General features: G+C 44.4%; 1 protein-coding gene across 1 annotated transcript in view; it reads left to right on the top strand.

Moving 5' to 3' along the window:
• The first annotated feature begins 7474 nt into the window (after nucleotides 1–7474).
• Nucleotides 7475–17492, top strand: part of ALLC (allantoicase) — a 54009-nt gene continuing 43991 nt past the window's right edge. Inside the window, exons 1-2 of the mRNA XM_063915465.1 lie at nucleotides 7475–7561; nucleotides 15611–15733. Of these exons, the coding sequence (XP_063771535.1) occupies nucleotides 15644–15733 (90 nt within the window). The 5' untranslated portion in view covers nucleotides 7475–7561; nucleotides 15611–15643. The remainder of the gene's footprint in view (nucleotides 7562–15610; nucleotides 15734–17492) is intronic.

The raw sequence follows: 17492 nt of genomic DNA, 5'->3' as shown, positions 1-17492 counted from the left end.
AGGACTTTATTAATTCGCTAGACGTGGAGGATAAGAATTATTTTGGTGGAGGATAATAATTATTATATATACAGTGCATCCAGAAAGTATTCACAGCACTTCACTTTCCACATTTTGTTATGTTACAGCCTTATTCCAAAATGGAATAAGTTAATTTTTTCCCCTCAAAATTTTACACACAATACCCCATAATGACAAAGTGAAAGAAGTTTTTTTTGAGATTTTTTCTAATTTATTAAAAATAAAAAAAACTAAGAAATCACATGTACATAAGTATTCACAGCCTTTGCCATAAAGCTCAAAATTGGTCTCAGGTGCATCCTGTTTCCACTGATCATCCTTGAGATGTTCCTACAGCTTAACTGAAGTCCACCTGTGGTAAATTCAGTTGATTGGACATGATTTGGAAAGGCATACACCTGTCTATATAAGGTCCCACACTTGACAGTGCATGCCTGAGAACAAACCAAGCATGAAGTCAAAGGAATTGTCTGTAGACCTCCGAGACAGGATTGTCTTGAGGCACAAATCTGGGGAAGGGTACAGAAAAATATCTGCTGCTTTGAAGGTCCCAATGAGCACATTGGCCTCCATCATCCATAAATGGAATAAGTTTGGCACCACCAGGACTCTTCCTAGAGCTGGCCGGCCGTATATTTTCATACAATATGCTGGCACTCCTCCAAAGTATAGTAACTGCTCCCATATAGTACTACAAAACAAAAGGGGGATGGAAAATCACAACAGTGGCATATATCTGAGGTCAGCTTTTCAGAGGACTCTAATCGTCTGGATATATGCCATTGTTATGATTCATGACAGCTTCTCTTATGAGTGCCGTTCGCCCCCTCTGGATTATATATATATATATATATATATATATATATATATATATATATATATGTACAAAAGTCCCGGCACTCCTCCTTGAGATAATAGATGCTGCGGTGCCCTCCCAGAGGTAATACTCCTCAATGCATATGGAAAGAACAGAGGCGGCACTCACGCAGGCTTTTGCAGGTGTAGAAAAGTCAGTTTAATGTACCAACATATTTCGGGGACTAACCCCGTCCTAAGGGCCCTGAGGACGGGGTTAGTCCCCGAAACATGTCGGTACATTAAATTGACTTTTCTACACCTGCAAAAGCCTGCGTGAGTGCCGCCTCTGTTCTTTCTCTCTCTCTCTATATATATATATATATATATATATATATACTGCTCAAAAAAATAAAGGGAACACTAAAATAACACATCCTAGATCTGAATGAATGACATATTCTTATTAAATACTTTGTTCTTTACATAGTTGAATGTGCTGACAACAAAATCACACAAAAATTATCAATGGAAATCAAATTTATTAACCAATGGAGGTCTGGATTTGGAGTCACCCTCAAAATTAAAGTGGAAAAACACACTACAGGCTGATCAAACTTTGATGTAATGTCCTTAAAACAAGTCAAAATGAGGCTCAGTAGTGTGTGTGGCCTCCAAGTGCCTGTATGACCTCCCTACAACCCACACAAGTGGCTCAGGTAGTGCAGCTCATCCAGGATGGCACATCAATGCGAGCTGTGGCAAGAAGGTTTGCTGTGTCTGTCAGTGTAGTGTCCAGAGCATGGAGGCGCTACCAGGAGACAGGCCAGTACATCAGGAGACGTGGAGGAGGCTGTAGGAGGGCAACAACCCAGCAGCAGGACCACTACCTCCGCCTTTGTGCAAGGAGGAACAGGAGGAGCACTGCCAGAGCCCTGCAAAATGACCTCCAGCAAGCCACAGATGTGCATGTGTCTACTCAAACGATCAGAAACAGACTCCATGAGAGTGGTATGAGGGCCCGACGCGCACAGGTGGGGGTTGTGCTTACAGCCCAACACCGTGCAGGACGTTTGGCATTTGCCAGAGAACACCAAAATTCGCAAATTCGCCACTGGCGCCCTGTGCTCTTCACAGATGAAAGCAGGTTCTCACTGAGCACATGTGACAGACGTGACAGAGTCTGGAGACGCCAAGGAAAACGTTCTGCTGCCTGCAACATCCTCCAGCATGACCGGTTTGGCAGTGGGTCAGTAATGGTGCGGTTGGCCCGGGGTTCCTCCTAATGCAAGACAATGCTAGACCTCGTGTGGCTGGAGTGTGTCAGCAGTTCCTGCAAGACGAAGGCATTGATGCTATGGACTGGCCCGCCCGTTACCCAGACCTGAATCTAATTGAGCACATCTGGGACATCATGTCTCGCTCCATCCACCAATGCCACGTTGCACCACAGGCTGTCCAGGAGTTGGCGGATGCTTTAGTCCAGGTCTGGGAGGAGATCCCTCAGGAGACCATCCGCCACCTCATCAGGAGCATGCCCAGGCGTTGTAGGGATCTCATACAGGCACGAGGAGGCCACAGACACTACTGAGCTTCATTTTGACTTGTTTTAAGGACATTACATCAAAGTTGGATCAGCCCATAGTGTGTTTTTCCACTTTAATTTTGAGGGTGACTCCAAATCCAGACCTCCATGGGTTAATAAATGTGATTTCCATTGATAATTTTTGTGTGATTTTGTTGTCAGCACATTCAACTATGTAAAGAACAAAGTATTTAATAAGAATATTTCATTCATTCAGATCTAGGATGTGTTATTTTAGTGTTCCCTTTATTTTTTTTGAGCAGTGTATATATATATATATTTATATATATATATATTGTTGAAGGGGTCTGGGAACACAAAATCCTAAAATATTTATAGGAAGAGGTGAGGAGGGTGAGAGGAAAAAGACATATATGCAGTTAGGTTTTGGCCGCATAGTATGGTGCACGTGGCATTACTGTGCGGGGCTTAATATGGTGGAATTTCTTTTTCCCTGTGGTGGCCAAGATCTGTTGGTGCAGGGTCAAAAACTGGGGTGTAAGGTAGTCTTTTCCTACGAGGCCATGCCCATTTTAGCAAGGTCACGCCTCCTTGCCAGGAGCACGTGTACAAATTTGTCTTTTTTATATCTATGTTTTTTTTTTGGCATTTTTAATTGCAATGTGGGGGGGAGGGGCGCACATTTTTAAATCTCGCACTGGGAGCCTCATTGTCTAGAAACCTGATTCCAGTATAGTGCCAGATACACATAATGACCCCTGTAGAGTATTAGATACACATAGTGACCCCAGTAGTGCAGTGCCAGATACTCATACACCCCCAGTAGTGCAGTGCCAGATACGCATATGCCCCCAAAAGTGCCAGACAGGGGCTTATCTACCCATTGGCCAGGATGGCACTCGCCAGGGTGGGCAGCAAAGGAGGGGCGATGCCTGGTGGAGCCATGCTGCGCCGGGGGAGGATTTTTAGAGGCAGTACCTGTGTGTGCCTCCCCCCGCAGTGACGCCCGGCAACATGTACAGCTGGCACCGGTGTCTGCCACGGCACTGCACTAAAATCAAGAAATGCTACATAAACTACATCTCCCAGCAGCCCTTGAGAGCCCAGGAGCTCCCGACAGTAAGGGCTACTGGGAGCTGTAGTTTATGTAGATTTCCTTGATTTTAGGGCCGTGCTGGACACCGGCGCGAGGAACTGTGGTTGCCGCTGTTGGCAGCTCTACATGGTGCTGGTCACCGCTGTGAGTGAGGCACTGCCTGGGGGAGCCTTCTGATTTGCCCCCCGCTGTCTGCACCGCACTGTACATCTCCAGGTCCGCGTGGCACTGTCCGCTTCCCGTACTATGCTGTCCTGCTAGTAACTTTGTCCAGAGAGCTGGTGAGTGACACACACACACACACGCACGCACACACACACACACACACACGCACGCACGCACACACACACACACACACACACACACACACACACACACACACACACACACACACACACTCTCTCTCTCTCTCTCTCCTAAGGGTCTCCACCTTGTGCAGTGTGTATAGGGGGCTCAGCAGCGGGAGCAGTCAAGCCTGGCACACATGATATGCCCCCACAGTGTCAGATACACATGATATGCCATCACAGTGCCAGATACACATGTTATGCCTCCAGTAGTGCTGCTCACCCCCGGGGCTCTTCTGCCACTGCCAGGCTTGACTGCTCCCACTGCTGAGGTCCAATGCTTGTTGCTGTGTCCGAGGGGAGGAGAGCACAGCGCACATCTCTCCTGCCCCTCAGCCTGGTCTCCGGCCATGGGTATGTGAAAAAATCAGTCAATCAGGAGTCGGTCTGCGAGCTCTGCTTGGTTGACAAACCGGTGACTGATTTGAAAGGACAGACGGCTGATGGCTGTCCTTAGGTATCTGGCGCCCACCGTAGCCACTCCTAAAGAATGTGCCTCGAGCCGGCCCTGCTTAGAAGACACACGGGTAAGAAAATATGAATTCAGGTACCAATATATATTGAATATATCCTTCAATCCTTATGGGATTTACATTCTAATTTCACACTCCTGTAAATAACATCCCACACTTAAATGAAACAAAATTTACAGCTACAAATATATCACTACCTTCTAAACACATTCTAATACTGAAGTATAAGCCCTGGACTCTTACGTGTTTTTAGCATTTAGACATGTCACAATAATGGTGGTGCACATACTGTACTGTAATGGTTGAGATCCTCATTTTAGACTGCTTTATTTGCAACTTCCACAAATTCAGGCATGCAGGGCATTATTATAGAGACTTCCAGTTGTATTGGATTATCTTTATCTACAGTTTGTTTGTTTGTTGAGTTATGATGTAGTTATTATACTTTCACATTGCCTAGAAAAGATTAATGTCATCTCGTAAAATCCAGTTCTGTGACAGGCTGCAGGTTTAGCCAAGTATAAGTGTCATCCACTTACCTTCTGCTCCTTTTCTTGAATACACTAAATATATGTTTCTACTGTGTAATATTCTACCCCTTACCCTGCAGTAACTCAAAGTACAGTAGTAGCATCTCCCAACTTGAAAGAAGGAGTCGGGACATCTCACGCACTGTGGCATGTGCTCCCGATAAGCGGTGTGGCCTCGGCAAATGGGGTGTGGCTTCATGGGAATGCTGCAATTACGAGCCACGCCCCCATTTTTTGTCACTGTGGGAGTATGCCCAACGCTCTATGAGCTTCTGGCATGCCACCAGTCCCTCTGTCTCCCATGATTAGGCACTGGGAGGTGTTCAGTCATACATTCCAGTCTCCTCAGCAGAGCCGCTTTGCCTTCAGACTCTCCCTGTCCTGTCAGTGCTGACTTTACCAGGAGGTGGTGCAGGGGGATACTGTTCTGTCAAGAGTCGCACAGCCTGGCTGCATCCCTCACTTCCTGGCAGCAGGGATCACTGCCTGGCAGCGGATCTCCTCTCCACTCACCGGGAAGCTACCTCCTCTATCCCCTCACCGTATTTAGAGGAGCTGAAAGGAATCTACCTGCCCAATCAATTTCCTCAGACCAACTGTCCATGGTCTCGGCCTCAGGTCTATTTATAGTTCCTCTTGGGTTGTCATGGAAACCTTCAGATCACCCAACAGCCGTTACGGACACACCCACATTAACCCTTCACTGGTTATTAATTCTAAATTAACCATTAAATGCATTTACACATATATAATTATTATTTACAACATTAAAATCCATTTACTTTACATATAACAGATATAATTACCACCAAAAGGGGGTTACACTAAGGAGAGGCCATGACTTTGGGGCTCATTCATCTTTGTACTAAGCGGCTGTGCTAAATATGCTAATGCTGCAGGAGGCTTCTTATGTAAATAGACACCTCCAGCTGGCTTCTGTGATCCGAGGACGCAGCATCTGATCATCTGCGTGACCATCGGTCATCTGAGTAACCCTTAGGATACTTGGGATGGCTGGGAAATTCACGCTGCTAAAGACAGTGTAGCTGCATCCAAGGACGCACCCACTGGCCTCAGTATGCCCACAAGATAGGGCTGACACCCAGGGCCATCTTAACGTATAGGTACACTGGACAGCTGCTCAGGGCCCCACAATACCATGGGCCTTCGAGCAGGGAGGGGTGTTGGTCACACAATCAGAGTGGCGAGGTAGCAGTCTGATTGGTGGATGGCGGGAGCTATCTAAAAATCAGAGTGCTGACAGCTATTTACTGTATGTAAGCATGTGGAGAGACAGTGGTAGGGGCATGTTTTTAATTGGTTCCCGTGAATGGGTGTGTAGGGTCCTTAGGGCATTGCTTTGCCCAGGGCCCATAATGCTGTTATGACGGCCCTGCGGACGCCCCGTTTTCTGCAATGCTGCCTGTTGCCCTTTCGCTGCCCCCATACAACAGTGTTTGGGGTACTATGAGCGACATCACAGCCTTGAATTTGTACATTCGCTGTGCAGCTTCTGCACATATGCAAATCCAAAACATTGGAGACATACCTAAACATTGGGTTTGCATACACCTCTGAATAAAGCCCTTTGTCAGAAAGTTTTACAGATTTGGGCGTAGCTTGTGTACACTGTGGGCTTGTTTTGCATGAATAAACGTTTAGATGGGAATGTAAAGTTAAAAAATTTAAGTTCAAAATACTAGGCCCTAATTTATCATCTAAACTCTGGCAGAATTATTGCACAAGTTCTGATCTGAACCTTCAAATTTGAAACGTAACCTTGCCACAAGCTCTAACCCAAGGCTAACTATCACCTAGCTTCTTTTCTAATGATATCCTCTAATGGTCTCTGCTCTAGCTCCTTAAATGCTAAAAACGTAAATACCCCTCGTACAGACCTGTGCTATTGGAAATAGTGTTTGTTCTTATTAACCACTTAACTGACTATTTATTTCGCCGAAAACCGCTCCGAAATTGTTTTATTTTTTTTATGAGTGAATTAAGTAAAGAACATGACTTTAACCCTATCCCAAATGATTTAAGCTTAAAAAAAAAAAAAAAAAAAAAAAAAGATTTTTTAAAAAAAAATAACCCCCAAACATCGAAACATCGATTGGGAACATCGCGACCATCGACTATCGCGGCTTTCATTTTGAAAGCCGGGACAGCCTGCAAGTATGCAAGGGTGGGGGGGGGGTGTCTGGGGGTGGCTTGGGAGGATTCAGTTACACTCACCAGCAGCTGCCATGGTCTGCAACCGCTGGAGGGAGGGGGGTTTCCTGCCGTGCTGACCGATCAGCAGCACGGCAGACACAGGGGGGAGTGCAGGGAGGCAGAGGGACAGCAGCAGCGGAGCGAAGTTTCTCTTCCCTGCCGCTGCTAACATTCTCTGACTGGTCGCATCCCGTGCGATCAGGTCAGATAGAGCACTTGCAGGCATGGTCGCATCTGATGCGACCATGCCAGGCAAGTGGGAACACTTGATACAATCTAAATTGAAGATAATGTTGCAAGTTTCACCTCTTTTGCAAAAGTATTGGAGGACTCTGATGGGATTTTTTGGCCCGATCTCACTAATGTCTTAAATAGCCCTAGCAATATGACAGTCTCGTTAATATTTACATTTAAGAAAAAAAATCAATTAGAGAAGTAACTGATTGACAGGGTGGTTAACGTTGTCTGTTACTGTATTTATTTAACCAGAAGCTTTAACTGATACGAGATAACACTATATGTGGACTCTTGCTTATAAGGTAAGACTGAATTAAATTTAGCACTGTTGATTGGAGTTTTGGTACCTACAGTATATAAATATATTAAGACCTCTAGTATGTTAATATATTAACAAGTTAATTTTAATATAGTAACATTCTGATACTTCATTATCATCTTTCGCTCTATGTGTTGTACAATTTTAGGTAGACTTTATTTTACTCATTTAGAAAAAATAGTGTTTTACTGTACATATGGATTTTTTTTATGAATAATATGCAGCTGTAATATTATGAAATAAAATTAGCTGGTGTTTGTTATTAATGACAAACATCAACTTTGAAGGACATTTCTTTAAAATCGTATCTGTAATTTCACAGGCCAAAGCAATCACTATGCATTTGGGAGATGCAGTAGTCAGTATTGTATTAAGACAAGATCATGTTAAGGTGTGTACACACGGTGAGATAAATCCTTTCAATTTTGACTATATAGTCAAAATCGGAAGGAAAGTTGGTGCAAATCAGAAGGTGTTATGCCGCTTGCGATACCGATTCGATCCCGATGCGCGGTCCTGCGGGGTCAGTATCACAAGGCTAGATAGACTGTGCAGGCAAGTCAATCTTGACTATGGGGGTAATTCCAAGTTGATCGCAGCAGGAATTTTGTTAGCAGTTGGGCAAAACCATGTGCACTGCAGGGGAGGCAGATATAACAAGTGCAGAAAGAGTTAGATTTGGGTGGGTTATTTTGTTTCTGTGCAGGGTAAATACTGGCTGCTTTATTTTTACACTGCAAATTAGATTGCAGATTGAACACACCCCACCCAAATCTAACTCTCTCTGCACATGTTAAATCTGCCTCCCCTGCAGTGCACATGGTTTTGCCCAACTGCTAACAAAATTCCTACTGCGATCAACATGGAATTACCCCCTATGTGTACTATCTCAGGGCCGGCTCCAGGCATGTTCGACTAGAGCGGCCGCGCGGGGCGCCACTCTTACAGGGCGCCGCACGCTGCGGCCGCCATTTTCCTGCCTGGAGCCAGCCTCTGTGTGTCCGACTCCGACTCCCGGCCGCTTGTGTGCGCGCTATGCAGCGCGCTGTGCGGCGCCGGCGTCTGACGTTGGACGCCGGCGCCGCGCAGCGTGCATAGCGCGCACACAGTTTTGTTCCTCCGTCCGCGGCCCGCCCACAGCAGTATTCCCGGCTCCCAGCAGCACCGCAGTGTCAGTGACAGACAGGTAAGTTAAAATCTGTCTGGCACTGTGTGGGGCCGTTTATTTTTCTGGCACTGTGGGGGCATTATTTTTCTGGCACTGTGGGGGCATATCTGCACTGTGGGGGCATTATTTTTCTGGCACTGTGGGGGCATTGTTTTTCTGGCACTGTGGGGGCATATCTGCACTGTGGGGGCATTATTTTTCTGGCACTGTGGGGGCATTGTTTTTCTGGCACTGTGGGGGCATATCTGCACTGTGGGGGCATTATTTTTCTGGCACGGGGGCATATCTGCACTGTGGGGGCATTATTTTTCTGGCACTGTGGGGGCATATCTGCACTGTGGGGGCATTATGTTTCTGGCACTGTGGGGGCATTATTTTTCTGGCACTGTGGGGGCATATCTGCACTGTGGGGGCATTATTTTTCTGGCACTGTGGGGGCATTATTTTTCTGGCACTGTGGGGGCATATCTGCACTGTGGGCATTATTTTTCTGGCACTGTGGGGGCATATCTGCACTGTGGGGGCATTATTTTTCTGGCACTGTGGGGGCATATCTGCACTGTGGGGGCATTATTTTTCTGGCACTGTGGGGGCATATCTGCACTGTGGGGGCATTATTTTTCTGGCACTGTGGGGGCATATCTGCACTGTGGGGGCATTAATTTTCTGGCACTGTGGGGGCATATCTGCACTGTGGGGGCATTTATGTTTCTGGCACTGGGGGCATTTATGTATCTGGCACTGTGGGGGCATATCTGCACTGTGGGGGCTTTTATGTTTTGTGGCACGGCGGGCATTTATTTATCTGGCACTGTGGGGGCATTTATGTTTTGTGGCACTGGGGGCATTTATGTATCTGGCAGTTATGTATCTGGCACTGTGGGGTCATTGATGCATCTGGCACTGTGGGGGCACTTATGTATCTGGCATTGTGTGGTCATTTATGTATCTGGCATTGTGGGGGCATTTATGTATCTGGCACTGGGGGCATATCTGCACTGTGTGGCCATTTATGTATCTGGCACTGCTGGGGGGCATGTCACGTGTAGCTGGCACTGCTGGGGGGTATGTCACGTGTAGCTGGCATTGCTGGGGGGCATGTCACGTGTAGCTGGCACTGCTGGGGGGCATATCATGTAGTGTATCTACTAGGCATCTGTGGCTAGGCAATGTGTCTATCGTGCGCTGCCTGGCGCAAAGTGTCTATCGTGCGCTGCCTGGCGCAAAGTGTCTATCGTGCTCTGCCTGGCGCAAAGTGTCTATCGTGCTCTGCCTGGCGCAAAGTGTCTAACGTGCTCTGCCTGGCGCAAAGTGTGTAGGAGGTTCTACCTGGTGCAATGTGTATTAGCTGCACTACTATGTGGTGTAATGCGAATTGCCACTACTCTGTGGTCATGCACCTTCCCCACGAAGCAACGGCCCTAAATTTTTGCTGCGCGCCTTCGGCGCGCACTGTCCCTGCTTCAGCATGTGGGTGGAGGAGCACCAAGTATTACAGTATGTACATCATTTTGCCCTCCTTACTTAAAAATGTGCCCTCCTTGTGATCAGCACCCTGCCCTAAAACGTGAACACTATCATGTGTAGCTGGCACTGCTGGGGGTCTATTGTGTGTAGCTGGCACTGTTGAGGGGCATGTCATGTGTAGCTGGCACTGCTGCGGGGCATGTCATGTGTAGCTGGCACTACACTGGAGACATTGTGTGTAAGGAACACTACTGTGGCTGTTCTGCATAAGGCTGCTAATTGTGTGCATAGAGGGGGTGTGAAAAAATATATTTATTTATAGTTTAATAATATGAAGTTACGAGGCCACACCCACTTTCCCAGGAGGCCACGCCCACTTTTCACGAAGCGCGCGCGCCTTCGGCGCGCGCATAGGGGTTAGGGGGCGCTTTTACATTTTCTCGCACAGGGTGCTAGTAGGCCTGGAGCCGGCCCTGTACTATCTGGTACAAAGTATGGTCAAAATTGGCACTTAGTCAAAATCGTACATAGAGAAAATCGAAAGTACAGGTAGTCAAAATCGGTGCTTCTGGGCTCTGGAGGAGTTCAAGGGAAATCGCAAAGTCAAAATCAGGCATAGCAAGGATCTCACCGTATGTATGCACCTTTACAGCTATAAATTGGCACTTCACTTGGAGTCTTCTGGCAATAGTGGGAGAGGGCAGCAAGGCAAAAGGTATACATATTTGTCTTGCTTTCTTGAGACATGTGCCAGAAATACACTGTGCTTATTATATATTGATTGAAGGGCTCCATATGAAGACTTCAGCCACAACTAAATTTGCTTGACACAAATCTCTCTCTCTCTCTCTCTATATATATATATATATATATATATACAGGTTGAGTATCCCATATCCAAATATTCCGAAATACGGAATATTCCGAAATACAGACTTTTTTGACTGAGAGTGAGATAGTGAAACCTTTGTTTTTTGATGACTCAATGTACACAAACTTTGTTTAATACACAAAGTTATTAAAAATATTGTATTAAATGGCCTTCAGGCTGTGTGTATAAGGTGTATATGAAACATAAATGAATTGTGTGAATGTACATACGCTTTGTTTAATGTACAAAGTTATAAAAAATATTGGCAAAAATGACCTTCAGGCTGTGTGTATAAGGTGTATATGTAACATAAATGCAGTCTGTGCTTAGACTTAGGTCCCATCGCCATGATATCTCATTATGGTATGCAATTATTCCAAAATACGGAAAAATCCGATATCCAAAATACCTCTGGTCCCAAGCATTTTGGATAAGGGATACTCAACCTGTATATATATATATATATATATATATATATATATATATATATATATAAGTCAAATACCACTGACTCATCAGAAAATCTCCTGCACCATAATGACAGGACCTTGACATTTGTACAGCAGCTTCCACCCACAAAGGGTTTAAAAGGAGTGAGATGATTATTGGGAATTTCTCCCTCACAGAGGATAGCTAAGACAGCCCACCCAGCTGGAGCTATACAGAATGCTTGGTGCCAGCGATACCAAGTCGCAAAGGGGGGAGGGCACAATGCTCTGTTTCTGGATTGAAATGTATATTTCAGATTAAGTACTTAACCAACCTATTTCCAGTCATGAGAGGATAGTTGCTCAATTATCAGAGGTTAACCTGTAACTTGAACTAAACATTGCCGAACCTCTCAGAGAGCAATAGGAGGAAAGGAGAGATAGATATACTGGGCCAGATGCATCATTGCTTGGAAAGTGATAAATGGTGAGTTAAAAAATGCCAGCCAATCAGCTCCTAACTGCCATTTTTTCAAACCCAGCCTATGACATGGCAGTTAGGACCCAATTGGCTGGTACTTTTTCAATCACCATTTTATCACTCTCCAAGCGATAATGCATCTAGCCCTTGACTCTTAAATGCATTAAAGGAAAGCTTGATAGTCAGCAACTGCTTATCTGCTTTGTAAAGGGTACCAACAGCTCTTCCAGTGACCTTACGTGTTATAAGAAAATCTTTACCTTTTTACCTCAAAGGAGGAGCCCTAAGGAGAGCGAGAAGATAAGCAAGGAGACCTAGGGCCCTTTGGAATAGAGTCAGCATATCCTTGCAAACCTTCCATATGTAACATACAGTGGGCGGAGCTTGGGCTGTCGTCCCCGCATTTACAGCACCGAGCAGGGCAGCATCAGAGGTGGTACGGGACAGAGAAAGAGGCTGATTATTCTCCTCAGCGCCAGCCTTTTGACAGCATCAATATGGGGAAGGCCCGTCTGGAGGTGCGGCCTGACAAAGATATATGTAAAAAATTATTAAAAGCAGTATTAAATTTGTTTAAATACCAGCACTTTTCATCTCTGTGTAATTATACTTGAAATTCCATAGCTACACACGGGTATTCAGCTAGTTTAATATATAATTATTTTTCTAGCAGTAGGCAGCAAAAAAGTTTGCAACAATTTGTCTACTCATTGTATTAACTTTGTGCTGTGATTTTGTTTTATAATAGTGTGGCATGGTACCGTACATAAATTTTATAGTAATAATAAGTGGTGGCAATGGGTGTACCCCAGTTAATTTAATTTACATAATATAAATATATTGCGACATATGTAGATACAGATAAATGTTATGCCCCTTGTAAGATACAAACATGTGGGAACTGCTTGATGTAAGCGATGGCAGAATCTTAGGGTCTGATTTCGGGTCGAACGCAAAAGTGCAAGTAGGTGCATCTACTGGGCGATGCCCGTCTGCAACTTTATGGAAATGTCACCGCACACACCTTCCCTTGTGGACAACCATGAGGCCGAATGTGTTAGGACATACTGCGTGCTCTGCAAGGGTCTGACTGGGGATTCCGCACAGGATTGTCAGTTTGCAATAAAGGACGATGCTTAAACCAACATTTCCGTAACAGTCTAATCGACCAAATGGTCTTGTCCTAGTTTCTCGTGTTGGTGGTGCTCCCCAGAGTCACAGGGTTAGTTGTTAGGGACATGGGGTTCTCTACATTTATGTGGAAAAATAAAGAAGACTCTTGCTTAAATCAGATACTGTAACTGTGTACTCTACAATACTCCCTTAGAACAATCCCTGCTACTAGTTACAGAGAGATGTTCTATAGGTTATTTTATAGAAGCTATTTATCCCCCAACCGTTTCTCCTTATTGGCATTGATAACTCGCCAGATTGCCCAAAATGTGCCCATTTAGAAGCATACTTATACCACAGTCTATGGCACTATTTCCTAAACTCGCTCCTCAAGGCAACCTAACAATACAGGTTTTAAGGATATCCATGCATGTGCACAGGTGGTATAAGAAAACTGAGGTACTAATTAAGTAATCTGTGCTTTAGCATAGATACCTTTAAATCTGGACTGTTAGGGTACCTTGAAGACTGAGTTTGGGAACCACTGGTCTATGTTATTGGTTAATTATCTGCCTCTAACTCCAGAATGGGAAATATCTGGACATCTCCCAGGGACTACTAGAATATCTCCATGATGTAAAAAACTATTACTAATCATCTCGGCCATTGCAAAAGAAATGCCTTCTTCAACAATGGATTCAGTGTACCCCTCTTTCTTTATCTGTGTTTCAAGATAAATTATTCTACATCTTCAAAATGGATTTGGTGGAATCCTCTCTTCATAAGGAACAAAAAACTAAACAATTCTATGTACACATTTCACACTTTACACAACAAACTCAGACAAAAACAACATTGTTTTAAAACCACAATAGGTATAAAACCAGAAATTTCCTGAACGATCCCCCAATTGCCTACACTTAAATGGTGATGATGGCTCTGGGCCTGGACACACATAACTAAGCCCCTGTTCTTTTTTTATCCCCACTGAAACTCTTCCCTCATTTTTCCCACTTTTGCTTTTTTCTCCCCTTTTTTCTTCTTTTCTTCTTCTTTATTTGAATCAATACATCATCTTATAAATGGTGAATAAAAATTGCAGTCATCCTTTTTGTGTATCTAAATTATTATTTTATACTCAAGATGTGCGGGTCCGGATTTACATGGTTTTAAATGGATCTCAAAACAGCATCTTATTGGCTCTGGGATTTTACGTGTTTTGGATAGCCAATAAGAAAAATCTAGATAAATCCAAACTCGCATTAATTTTGGCATTAAGAACTAAGTAACTCTGAACCCGCACATCTCTACTTTATACCCATACATATAGATCTGTTGTAAACATAATGATTCCTAGATTTATTGTTCTGTGAGGTTGCATTTTCTGTTTCCTGTTACAGTGAATACTTTCAATTTCTATGTTCAGTATTAAACTGTAAGTAAGTCATACTTATGTACAAAACCCAGAACATATACACCACATGCTGTTGTATCTTTAATTGTAACTTTGTTTCAATAAAATAATTTTTTTATTTATTCAAAATGTTACTTTGATACATCTGCCGATGCCAGCATGATTGTAGACTATTACATTTACCCCATTGTATATCTGGAGTAGTCTGTGGTGTGCAAAGATACTGTAGGTTCAAATTATTTTCACCACCAATTTGGGGCTTTCTCAGTGGGTCTCTTTGTAACAAGCACTGTGAGTGTGGGTGTTCTCTCTGAGAGACAAGACATCTGTAAGAGCAGAGATGTCACTTCCCAAAGTTCCACGGGGCTCATTTGCGCTCGCCACGCTGTCGGTATGCCGGCGGTCGGGCTCCCGGCGCCGGTATGCTGGTCGCCAGGAGCCCGGCCGTCGGCATACCATACTACACCCAGCAGGGGGTGGTCTTCAGGTTGCCGAATGTTGGGATCCCGGCGCACTGTATACCGGCGCCGGAATCCCGACACCCAGCATACCAACAGATATTCTCCCTCGTAGGGGTCTACGACCCCCCTGGACGGAGAATAAATAGCGTGGCGTGCGTAGCGCGCCACTGTGCCCGCAGCGTGGTGAGCGCAGCAAGCCCGCAAGGGGCTAATTTGCGCTCGCCACGCTGTCGGTATGCCGGCGGTCGGGCTCCTGGCGTCGGTATGCTGGTTGCCGGGAGCCCGGCCACCGGCATACCATACTACACCCTTAGCAGGGGATTGAAGGCAGCTAACCACCTCCTCTTCTTTCCTCCCTTGGTGACATGTTCATTCTTGTGTTCACTGGTCCTCTGTGAATATGTTGGTCATGTACTCTAATCAATGCAACCTATTGGCTGACACAGGCACCCACTGAAACTGTATAACCATAGATACCGAAAGTGTCTTGTTTTTCTATCAATGCTTGTCATAGAGACCGATAGTCTTGTGTTCTTCTATTAATGGTTGTGCGTGGTGACAATAGCATATTCAGAATAAGGGAGTGAGCACAAAGTAATTACAAATACAAATCACTGTTTGTTTTACAGTCAAAGGATAGTAAATCCTAATAAATTACCAAAATGGCTGCTACCACAGAACATGGAGTTCCAGAATCTGCTCCAGAATTTGTGCAGATGAATAACCTGGCTTGCAAGACTGTTGGAGGAAAGGTATACATTTTAAAGAATATTTTAGCTGTAACAACCTTATGATGAGACATCCAAATGAGATAAAAGAAAGTAGTAAACAAAATGTCTCTACTACCTACTTATTACACTGGAAAAATATTATAGACTCTGTAGATCGTACAGAGCTTTATCATAATGCTGGCAACACAAATTGATATAGTCCAACTAAAATAAAACTAGATGGAGAATATGCAAACGGATGGACCTGTCCAATCTGGTAGAACACTGTAGCTAAGTTGGAAATTCATTCCAGTACTTGGCTGCTTGAATGACAAGATATTATTATTATTACCAGTTATTTATATAGCGCACACATATTCCGCAGCGCTTTACAGAGAATATTTGCCCATTCACATCAGTCCCTGCCCCAGTGGAGCTTGCAATCTAAATTCTCTACCACATGTACACTCAGACACAGTCACTAGGGTTAATTTTGTTGGGAGCCAATTAACCTACTAGTATATTTTTTAGATTGTGGGAGGAAACCGGAGAACCCAGAGTTAACCCACGCAAGTACGGGGAGAATATACAAACTCCGCACAGTTAGGGCCATGGTAGGAATCAAACCTATGACCTCAGTGATGTGAGGCAGTAATGCTAACCATTACACCATCTGTTCTGCATACAATAATAATAATAATGCAGATATGCATGTGAATGGTATTTTTATATCTCATGATTTAATAAGAGATAAGTAAAATCATAGTAATTATTTTGCATATTCAGTTTTGTAGAGATCAGGCCATTTTACAGAGGTGTGAAGCTCTGGTAATTCAACTGTGATGTTTGTTATAGTTCCACAAAAAGTGATAATCAGTCTTTGTGCCAATCTTTGTTTCAATAGCAGAAGTCCATGTGATTTTCACTCATATGCTCCATTCCGTCTCAGAATGAGCAATGGTTCATTTAAAAAGACAACACAAAAAAGGATAACTGATTAGTGTTGTTATCATTGATAAATTAGATTGTAGAGTAGAAAATCTGGAAGATGCAGGCTTATCACCAAGGAGACCACCTACATGCTGTGATCAGAGTTCACGGACTCACCAAAAACACACCTGTACTAGGGGGGTGATTCAGACCTGATCGCTGGGCTGCTAATTTTGCTGCCCTGCGTTCAGATAGTCGCCGCACAAGGGGAGTGTATATTCACCCCGTGCAAGTGTGCGATCGCATGTGTACGCCGAGCTGAAAAAATCCCTCAGTCAGCGTACAGCTGCAAATCCGTTCACACCACACTCACCATCGATTGTTTTTACCACTGTGTGCAGTCTGTGCACAGCCTAGGACTTACTCTTACACTGCGATGAGAACAGGCTGATCGGGTCCGGAGCTGACGTCACACACCCTCCCTGAAAACGTTTGGGAATGCCTGCGTTTTCCCTGACACTCCCAGAAAACAGTCAGTTACCACCCACAATCGTCCTCTTCCTGTCAATCAGCTTGCAAATGGCTGTGCAATTGAAATTTTCGCACCAGCTAGTCGCTGTTTGGCGATGTCTGTTGTTGTTTGAGATGCGCACGCGCATTGCGGTGCATATGCATGTGCAATCTATCGATCAGGTTTGAATTGGACCCTAGGTGTGATTATAAATGAATGCTCACATATGTGCTTACATTAACACATTTTTGCAAAAACACATAAAGGTATCTTTGACCAGGTAATCAGTGTGCAGGCATATCACAAAATAAAAATGTTAGCTGATGCTCACACTTTCTCTTACTTGAAAGCAGCTGGAAT

The sequence above is a fragment of the Pseudophryne corroboree genome, chromosome 4 (genome assembly GCF_028390025.1).
Source record: "Pseudophryne corroboree isolate aPseCor3 chromosome 4, aPseCor3.hap2, whole genome shotgun sequence".
NCBI classification, from domain to species: Eukaryota; Metazoa; Chordata; class Amphibia; order Anura; family Myobatrachidae; genus Pseudophryne; species Pseudophryne corroboree.
The sequence above is the reverse complement of the archived record's forward strand: the minus strand, read 5'-3'. Positions and strand labels throughout refer to the sequence as shown.